The sequence below is a fragment of the Schistocerca piceifrons genome, chromosome 2, assembly GCF_021461385.2.
Source record: "Schistocerca piceifrons isolate TAMUIC-IGC-003096 chromosome 2, iqSchPice1.1, whole genome shotgun sequence".
Taxonomy (NCBI): Eukaryota; Metazoa; Arthropoda; class Insecta; order Orthoptera; family Acrididae; genus Schistocerca; species Schistocerca piceifrons.
In genome coordinates, this window is record NC_060139.1 from 13,454,275 (window position 1) to 13,465,490 (window position 11,216).

The following is an 11,216-nucleotide window of genomic DNA, read 5'->3' on the forward strand; positions in this document are numbered from 1 at the left end:
TCGCACGCCCATTGTTTCAGTTTAGCTTTACATTTAATTGCACACGGTTGAACGTGTTCACCAGGCGTAGTGAGTAACGTGTTGTGCGCCCTGCCGCCTGAAAACAAACGTCGTTTCCTGGATAGCTGACCATCCTGGAATATCTACATACGACGGAGTTCGTATATTGGCCAGTTTCCGAGAAAAACGTTTCGTGCAAAAAAAAAAAAAAAAAAAAGATTCAAATAGACCGTCACATCAAGACAAGTCTTCATACCGCAGGACTGCAGAAGAAAGGACCACGACAACAACTTCTGAGCCGGCCGGGTTGGCCGAGCGGTTCTAGGCGCTACAGTCTGGAACCGCGCGACCGCTACGGTCGCAGGTTCGAGTCCTGCATCGGGCATCGATGTGTGTGATGTCCTTAGGTTAGTTAGGTTTAAGTAATTGTAATTTCTAGGTTGATGACCTCAGAAGTTAAGTCCCACAGTGCTCAGAGCCATTTGAACACCTTCTGAAAACAGGGATTTGTAAACAAAGAAGCCCGTTTAATATGGATCTATGTGAAGCACTCATTGCAAGCAATACCCCTCTTCATAAGACTTACATAACCCTATCCTCAAATTCTTCCTGCGCAAATATCGCTTAAGTTATAATATACCATATGATTTAACACTGCGTAAAAGTAACATACCGACAATTTACGTAAACGTTCTGGAAGAAATACACAATGAAGGACAACATTATCTGGATTTCAGTGGACTAAACTAAAGACACTTGTGGCCGTTACATTGCAAATTTAATTGTTTTTGTTTTAAAAGATGAGCCTCCTCGTTATTTAGCGGGCTGTAAAGAATTTGAAAAAGTAAATCATTCTACGATCGCCAGATTTGTGACCAAGGGATTAGAATAATATTTCCAGAATCTTCTGAAGATAAAAGGGTGTTGGTGTTTAGTTCAGATGCTGCCCCAATTTGATTCATGTGATGTGCTCTGCTCATGGAGGACATCGCCTTGCTGAAGAAGTGTGTTCCACGTTTGTGTATGTAAATAAACTGATTTCATCGACAAAGAAAATGTATCTGAAGGCTCTTGCTCGCATCAAGATGAACAAAGGAAAACTATCAAATGTGCGTTTACCTCCAGAACCAATGGTAGCTCGTTGGAGTACTTAGGTCGAAGCTGTGTTGTCTAGAATGAACATTTCGAGGCCATTAGAGGGGCAGTAAACGACTTCCATAGCGCAGAGGCTTTTAAGGATTTTTGCATTAAAAAAGACTTCGCTGTGATAGGCAGTCATTTTTTCCATATTCCTGAAACTCAAGGTTTGGCGTTGGATGAATATATTCAGCAAGTGAATAAAATTATTCTAATGAACTGCTCATTGCCGGAGGTATTCCCAGGAAAACAGAGAAAAGTTTGGAAACATTTTAAACAATATCCCAGGCTTTGAACTCTTGTGCCACATTGATAGTTTTAATAAAGGGACGGGTGAACTTTTACCATAAACAATAAGTGCCATCATAGCACCCAAATTCAAATACCGTACAGCCCGGTTACCTCAGCTGATGTAGAACGGTAATTTTTCTCTTATAAAAATGTTTTAAGTGATCGAAAACACAATCTTACTACCAAACAATTGGAACAGTACTTGGTCGTTTACATTTACAATAGCAGAAAAATGTAAAATAAATTGTATATGACGCTTTGGTCCAAAAGTATTAATTAAATGTAATGCTGTTCAAAAAAATTCATGATTGTATGTTTTTTAAATAAAATATTACGGTGTTCTTAGCGTGCCTCTCTGCGTGCGATATATCTTGAAGTTGGTCCCGTACATAACGGTTGTTTGACTCACTCGCATCGCACCCTCTTGTTACCGACAACAATAGCAAAGAACGAACAATTCTTGAAACACGGTATGCGTCCCCATTTTGCAAATGTTTAGAAAATAATTCCAGAAAGGCCCGCCTCCTAACCTCTACCAGAGGTATTCAGAAAATGATATCAGCGTTCTAAATGAACCGATTTTTCACGTGGCCGGCGTTCTTCCTCGTAACTGATATGCACAGGTTCGACTTTGAGATATAATGCACACATTAACTGCCATGTTTTATCTATTATTTGATCTTGCACATTTAGACACTTTTCATGCATTTTTAAGGATTTCTCATGCATATTTGCATGCATATTTTAAAGTTTTTATGATGAATATAATCCGGTTATCATCCATTCGTTGGAAGCGGCCACACTAAGTCCTTGTTTCTCTATCTATGGCATAGACGGTAGCGCCTTTTTTCCTACAAATTTCCGTTTTTTTCTGATGTTTTCTAGTCTGGAGATGCCACTTCTTCGCTAAAAATCCAGTCGAAGGGGCGTCAGTTCATTTCTCTCCTTTTTGATTATCTCTCATGTTTTAGCTGCACACACGGTGACATACTCCGACTTGCACAACAATACCTGTGTCTTCTCTGTGAAGTTGTCACTATATAGTAGTGTGTTAGGCAGGAAAATTACTGTGTATCTAAGGCCTTGTTGCTAAATCAACGGTCTGTACTGTTGGGTGTGCAGCTAGGTACCGTCGTTTTCGTAACACGATGTTTCGACAGCATACCTTGTCATCTTCCTATGATACCTGTAGAATTTATACTACAGTTATCACCTGAAGATGACGGAAAAGTTCGCTGTCGAAACACCGTACGGCGGAAGCGACTGGACTCGTCTGGACACTGTGATGTCTTTTTACGCTTCTTCCAATTGTTGTAAGAGTGACACCGAAACTTTAAATGTAGAGATATTTTTAATTTTGAAACCGTCACATAAGTGCTTTACTTCCTGCACTAAACCATAATTTTGCATTGCTACCCATAACTTGTAGATTAAAACTGAAGAAACTGAAAAAAGGTGGGAATTTAAGGAGATGGCACCTGGATAAACTGAAAGAACCAGAGGTTGTACAGAGTTTCAGGGAGAGCATAAGGGAACAATTGACAGGAATGGGGGAAGGAAATACAGTAGAAGAAGAATGGGTAGCTTTGAGGGATGAAATAGTGAAGGCAGCAGAGGATCAAATAGCTAAAAAGACGAGGGCTAGTAGAAATCCTTGGGTAACAGAAGAAATATTGAATTTAATTGATGAAAGGAGAAAATATAAAAATGCAATAAATGAAGCAGGCAAAAAGGAATACAAACGTCTCAAAAATGGGATCGACAGGAAGTGCAAAATGGCTAAGCAGGGATGGCTAGAGGACAAATGTAAGGATGTAGAGGCTTATCTCACTAGGGATAAAATAGATACTGCCTACAGGAAAATTAAAGAGACCTTTGGAGAAAGGAGAACTTGCATTAATATCAAGAGTTTTGATGGAAACCCAGTTCTAAGCAAAGAAGGGAAAGCAGAAAGGTGGAAGGAGTATATAGAGGGTCTATACAAGGGCTATGTACTTGAGCACAGTATTATAGAAATGGAAGAGGATGTAGATGAAGATGAAATGGGAGATATGATACTGCGTGAAGAGTTTGACAGATCACGGGAAGACCTGAGTCGAAACAAGACCCCCGGAGTAGACAACATTCCATTAGAACTACTGATAGCCTTTGGAGAGCCAGTCATGACAAAACTCTACCATCTGGTGAGCAAGATGTATGAGACAGGCGAAATATGCTTAGACTCAAAGAAGAATATAATAATTCCAATCCCAAAGAAAGTAGGTGTTGACAGATGTGAAAATTACCGAACTATTAGTTTGATAAGTCACAGCTGCAAAATACTAACGTGAATTCTTTACCGACGAATGGAAAAACTGGTAGAAGCCGACCTCAGATCAGTTTGCATTCCGTAGAAATGTTAGAACATGTGAGGCAATACTGACCCTACGACGTATCTTAGAAGAAAGATTAAGGAAGACAAACCTACGTTTCTAGCATTTGTAGACTTAGAGAAAGATTTTGACAATGTTGATTGGAATACTCTCTTTCAAATTCTGAAGGTGGCAGGGGTAAAATACAGGGAGTGAAAGGCTATTTTCAATTTGTACAGAAACCAGATGGCAGTTTATAAGAGTCGAGGGGCATGAAAGGGAAACTGTGGTTGGGAAGGGAGTGACACAGGGTTGTAGCCTATCCCCGATGTTATTCAATCTGTATATTGAGGAAGCTACGAAGGAAACAAAAGAAAAGTTTGGAGTAGGTATTAAAATCTATGGAGAAGAAATAAAAACTTTGAGGTTCGCCGATGACATTGTAATTCTGTCAGACACAGCAAAGGACTTGGAAGACCAGTTGAACGGAATGTACAGTGTCGTGAAAGGAGGGTATAAGATGAACATCAACAAAAGCAAAACGAGGATAATGGAATGTAGTCGAATGAAGTCGGGTGATGCTGAGGGAGTTAGAATAGGAAATGAGACACTTAAAGTAGTAAATGAGTTTTGCTATTTAGGGAGCAAAATAACTGATGATGGTCGCAGTAGAGTGGATATAAATTGTAGACTTACAGTGGCAAGGAAAGCGTTTCTGAAGAAGAAAAATTTGTTAACATCGAGTATAGATTTAAATGTCAGGAAGTCGTTTCTAAAAGTATTTGTTTGGACTGTAGCTATGTATGGAAGTGAAACGTGGACGATAAATAGTTTGGACAAGAAAAGAATAGAAGCTTTCGAAATGTGGTGCTACAGAAGAATGCTGAAGATTAGATGGGCAGATCGCATAACTAATGAGGAGGTTGTTGTTGTTGTTGTTGTTGTTGTTGTGGTCTTCAGTCCTGAGACTGGTTTGATACAGCTCTCCATGCTACTCTATCCTGCTCAAGCTTCTTCATTTCCCAGTACCTACTGCAACCTACATGCTTCTGAATGTGCTTAGTGTATTCATCTCTGGGTCTCCCTCTACGATTTTTACCCTCCACGCTGCCCTCCAGTACCAAATTGGTGATCCCTCGATGTCTCAGAACATGTCCTACCAATGGATTCCTTCTTCTAGTCAAGTTGTGCCACAAACTCCTCTTCTCCCCAATCCTATTCAATACCTGAAGTTTAGATGGGTAGATCACATAACTAATGAGGAGGTATTGAATAGCATTGGGGAGAAGTGGAGTTTGTGGCACAACTTGACTAGAAGAAGGTATCGGTTGGTAGGACATGTTCTGAGACATCGAGGGATCACCAATTTGGTACTGCAGGGCAGCATGGAGGGTAAAAATCGTAGAGGGAGACCAAGAGATGAATACACTAAGCAGATTCAGAAGGATGTAAGCTGCAGTAGGTACTGGGAGATGAAGCTTGCACAGGATAAGAGTAGCATGGAGAGCTGCATCAAACCAGTCTCAGGACTGAAGACCACAACAACGACCACAATGAGACAAGTCGATCTGATGATGATAACTGCGACCGATATCGCTTACTGAACTGAATAACCGGAATCTGCGATCAAAGGTCGGTTTGGTTCCCACGTATTTTCAAAACTCAGGTAACTGAACTGACTTTAGTTACAAAACGAATCTTACTTTTGAAGAACTGTTGGTTCTGAATTAAATATATCATCTTTCATGTCTTCGTTCGTAACATGTAAAGTGACAAAGAATGCAACTACAAGAAGGAACCATCGGCATGAGTAAGGACGGGCTAAGTGGAAGGTAAGAGACCTTCCCTCCTTCTCGCCCTCCCGTACACACACGTACAAAAGAACTATAAAAGTTAAAAAGTAAAGTTCAGGAAAGTTCCACAGCGCGTTCCAGACCGAAAACTGATTCTGAGAAATGCTGTGCACAATTCGGCATTAACTGCTCTTCGATACTATAATACATTTGTCCCTCTGTGTCCGGCGTAACAAAATAAATAAGCGTCGTTTTCCTTGCGGTGCTTCATGGACAAAATGCCGTTGCTGGTGTCGGTTAATCTCAGAATAAAGAAACACTCGTATGAATATATTCAGGTAGTATCAACGTTTCTACATTTGCTTAGCACTCAACACCAGCCCATTTCCTGCCTTCGCTCAAAATTGGCAGAATACGTCGGAAAAATTTCATGCCGATACTCTTCAATCGTATTTCGCGCGACATCGATGTTTTTAGCTTCACTATGTTTGTCGTTGTCGAACGTAAACGAGTTTAAAAAATGTTCTGAAGGTGGTTACCAAAAGTTGAATGAAACGATTTATGTCTTTACAAAAACCATAAAATAACATTCAAGCGAAAATTTCTTTATTTTTCAGAACACCGTTTCTATAATCGCTTACTGTAAACAAACTATTCGCCTTAACTCTGCTATCTCCCCATACGAAGCTAAATATAAGAGAATTCTTGAATAGATTTACAGCATTCGAAATGCAGAAACTTATTTACTAGTGGGAGAAAATAACGCAGACGTGTGAGCATTTATGTGATCCCAACTTCGCCATAATTGAAAATACGAAGTGAAGATATTTACAGCATTTACGGCATGTCTCGTTCCTCCCTCGTGTCAGCTTTCACACACAACTCCTATTGGCGCAGGATCAAACCCGCAGTCATATGTTTGTGATGTTTTACTATGTTGATTGACTACGTTGTAACCTGTGACGCTACACATCCGAGGTCGAAACACAGGGGTACACCAATAGGCCACGAGAAAATGGTTCTTAGTAATATGATCACCTTTCACTTTTCAGTGAAGATAGTAGCAGTTATTCATTCATTAACGATTCCATACATTTTACTGTGCATTTTCACCATAGTACACTCTTTTGCATTGAACCCAATCACTGAATACAATTTACACGCAACGTTAGCCTTTGCTTTTGCAGCCACATTTAACAGTGACGACAATATGAAAATATTTGTTACCAGTACACAGACCGCCTTCGTATTATGTTGTACAAGTGCAGTATTACCACTAAAAGTTGTCAATTCTAAAGAAACGACTCCTGTTTTTAGATACCCTTTGGAGGAAAGCAATAAATATTTCACGGCTATATGGTCAATGGTCGCACCAATCTTTTGCGGTGCACTTCACATAAACAAACACATCTTTTATCCCACTGAAATATGATGCAATCAAGCTAATAATAGAACCTTTGCTTGATGAAATTACCTGAACGACGATGACCATTCTTCCTAAATATGGTCCGCTTTTTGGATACAAATTAGAATTATAGAGATAATTATTAGAGACACTGATTTCATAAAGGAATTTTGTTCCTGTTTCTCATTAACTACGTGGTTGTTTGTAGGCTATGCAACTGTGAAACACTCCGTTCTTCGTAACATAAAGCTACACTACAGCGATGTCCTGTTCTCACATGGAAAACATTGCAGTGCTGTAACGTGGTACTTACCGGTCATCGTAGGTGAAGATCGCCGTTTCAGCGCGCTCAACCTCTCTGGTAAGCTGCACGGCAATACTGACTCACCCTAACTCCTGCTACGCTATTTCTACTGCAGATGACGTCACCTACACGTCCTTGGTGACGACAGAGGCAAGCGACTGCGCCAGGTACAGAGAGGCAGAGGATTTTATACGTCTCCGTTACCTACGTGTCTGATGCGACTGCCACTATCCCGTAACGTAACGTGACTGATAAACTCGGTGATATTTCATTTCATTCTGTTGAGCGCGTGACAGCAAAACAGTGAGACAACTTCATTGCACTGTTATTAGGTACTAGCTTATCGCCCTCTGCTTCACTGGCTGGGGACTGTGTAGTATAGTCTTCATCCTGCTGGTTCAAAAGTAGTTCAAATGGCTCTGAGCACTATGGGACTTAACATCTGTGGTCATCACTCCCCTAGAACTTAGAACTACTTAAACCTAACTAACCTAAGGACGTCACACACATCCATGCCCGAGGCAGGATTCGAACCTGCGACTGTAGTAGTCTCGCGGTTCCGGACTGAGCGCCTAGAACCGTTCACCCTGCTGTTCTGCTCGGGTATATATTACCCGAAATGCTTATAAATTCGTCCATCTCTACACCCTACATCTCCTTTCCCAAGGTGGCTTCTATCAACTCCCCCTCCCAGATGATGCCCTCTCTCCCTCCATTTATCCCTCCTATCAACTCTGATCCTCCCTCCCCCTCCTTTCCTCTGTCCTTTCCCTGGGCTGCCTCTTCCCCCCTTCCGTCCTGTTTTCTCCCCACTAAACCTCTCCCTACCTCCTTTCTCCCCCCCCCCCCCAAGTCCATTTGTATTCTCCTCCTCTGCCTACCCCTGTCGCGTCCACCCAGCACCCCCCATCCCTCTTATGGGTCCTCCTCCTCCATCAGCTCCTTTCCTGGCTCCCCCCCTTTTTTATTTTCCCATTATCTGTCCAGTTTCCCCCCACCTGCTCTCGGCTGTGGTATGTCACATTTGCCAACTTTTTACTGCAGTGTTCCAGTGACTGTTCAGTGTTGTTCATCTTTCTCATGTTGCGAACAGAAACCATGCTGTCACTGGGTGTGAATTTTATTTCTTTTGCGAACAGAAACCAGACTGTAGCCGTGTTTCTTAATTGTCTGTCTGTTGTTTTACCTGTCTGCTTTGTATGTACCAGGGCAGTTCAATAAGTAATGCAACACATTTTTTTTCTCGGCCAATTTTGGTTGAAAAAACCGGAAATTTCTTGTGGAATATTTTCAAACATTCCCGCTTCGTCTCGTATAGTTTCATTCACTTCCGACAGGTGGCAGCGCTGTACGGAGCTGTTAAAATGGCGTCTGTAACGGATGTGCGTTGCAAACAACGGGCAGTGATCGAGTTTCTTTTGGTGGAAAACCAGGCCATCTCAGATATTCATAGGCGCTTGCAGAATGTCTGATCTCCCGCGTGCGGGCCGGCCGTGCACAGCTGTGACTCCTGCAATGGCGGAGCGTGCGAACACACTCGTTCGAGGTGATCGACGGATCACCATCAAACAACTTGACATCTCTGTTGGTAGTGCTGTCACAATTGTTCACCAGTTGGGATATTCAAAGGTTTGTTCCCGCTGGGTCCCTCGTTGTCTAACCGAACACCATAAAGAGCAAAGGAGAACCATCTGTGCGGAATTGCTTGCTCGTCTTGTGGCTGAGGGTGACAATTTCTTGTCAAAGATTGTTACAGGCGATCAAACATGGGTTCATCACTTCGAACCTGAAACAAAACGGCAATCAATGGAGTGGCGCCACACCCACTCCCCTACCAAGAAAAAGTTTAAAGCCATACCCTCAGCCGGTAAAGTCATGGTTACAGTCTTCTGGGACGCTGAAGGGGTTATTCTGTTCGATGTCCTTCCCCATGGTCAAGCGATCAACTCTGAACTGTATTGTGCTACTCTTCAGATATTGAAGAAACGACTTCAGCGTGTTCGTAGGCACAAAAATCTGAACGAACTTCTCATTCTTCATGACAACGCAAGACCTCACACAAGTCTTCGCACCCGAGAGGAGCTCACAAAACTTCAGTGGACTGTTCTTCCTCATGCACCCTACAGCCCGATCTCGCACCGTCGGATTTCCATATGTTTGGCCCAATGAAGGACGCAATCCGTGGGAGGCACTACGCGGATGATGAAGAAGTTATTGATGCAGTACGACGTTGGCTCCGACATCGACCAGTGGAATGGTACCGTGCAGGCATACAGGCCCTCATTTCAAGGTGGCGTAAGGCCGTAGCATTGAATGGAGATTACGTTGAAAAATAGTGTTGTGTAGCTAAAAGATTGGGGAATAACCTGGTGTATTTCAATGCTGAATAAAACAACCCCTGTTTCAAAAAAAAATGTGTTGCATTACTTATTGAACTGCCCTCGTATTTTCTTAGCGTCATCATCCCTCTGTTCTTTAAGTTCCACGATTTCTTTTCGCCATGTTACTCTTTAAGTCTCCGATTTTATCGCCTGTTTTTACTATTTATTCTCTTCATCTTTGTAACAAAGTCTGTAGGCTGAAGAGCAGCATACTAAGCTGCTGCCAGCCCACCTCCTTCGGGGGGAATTGAAATTCAATAAAGGAAAATATATATATATATATATATATATATATATATATATATATATATATAAATTCGTTACTTATTATTTAAATATCAATACAACTTAACAAAATTTGATGACTTTGTCTAAAAATGCAAGGACAGTGCTTGTTTAAAAAAGTTTTTAAGTATTTTACGTCACTTGGTCATAAACTTTGGTAGTTAAGTAAGTAACGTTCGGGTCATAGTGACGCGACATTAATAAAATTACTCTAATGTCAAATACTTTCTGACTGCCTGTTATATATTTTAGCAGTAATGACACTCATTAGTCATACTTACTCTCAACATCCAACATGTCAACAACATGCTTCGAACGTTATCAAGAGTGCCCCGGGAGTTACCAGGTATACAGGCAGCAGAATGAGTGATGTAAAAACTTCATCTGAAGAAGTATTTGGTGCAGCGCTTCGGAGTGAAATAACAGAGATGTCAAATATTGAGTGACGACGGGTTTATGGTTAACAATGGACAAATACTGATGATTATATTTTTCAAGCTTACTTAGAACACTTGAAACGTCCCCTTAGAAAAATTTATGAATTACTGTGCTGATAAACCTCTTACATTATCTGATCTTCAAACAGCTGAGCTGAACTGAACGTACTCAGACATTTCTCTCTTTACTTATTCTGTTCAACACTAAACTGACACACAATATTTTTAGCGCAACGCAATCTGACTTTCAATAATCCCTACAAAAGAATGGCCCCGACTAACAATAACCTATACCTTTCATGAATCACTTACCTCACAAAAATCTTCGTTACTCGAACTACTGTAATACAGCGAGCGCCACTACTGACTGCTAAATAAAAGATTCTAACTACTGAAGGCACTAACTACTGATAGGCATAGTTAGCAAATGAAAGATTTTGATAGAGAACAAACAATGTATTTGCCTTAATAGTGTTAAAAAGTCATTATATATATATATATATATATATATATATATATATATATATATATATATATATATATATCAGTTCATGACATCCAGTCTTACAAATTTACGGTCTCTGATGGACACACGTCCAGATCATCCGCTCTCAAAACTCCGCCTTCTCTCTCCCCACATCCACCACTGCTGGCGGCTCACCTCCAGCTGCGCAACGCTACGCGCTGTCAGGGTTGTGATATCCAGACAGCGCGATTCTCGTACCAACCTCATGAAATTCTCGTATTTTAGTAAAAATTCTAGTACGTTCTGAAAATTTTTTATTCGTGGTATATATATATACATATATATATATATATATATACAAAACCT

At 41.0% G+C, this 11,216-nt stretch overlaps 1 protein-coding gene across 1 annotated transcript in view; it reads right to left on the reverse strand.

Moving 5' to 3' along the window:
* LOC124777597 overlaps nucleotides 1-7,344 on the reverse strand; it is a 313,220-nt gene extending 305,876 nt beyond the window's left edge. Inside the window, exon 1 of the mRNA XM_047253060.1 lies at nucleotides 7,291-7,344. Coding sequence (XP_047109016.1) covers nucleotides 7,291-7,297 — 7 coding nt within the window. The 5' untranslated portion in view covers nucleotides 7,298-7,344. The remainder of the gene's footprint in view (nucleotides 1-7,290) is intronic.
* Between the last annotated feature and the right edge of the window lie 3,872 nt (nucleotides 7,345-11,216).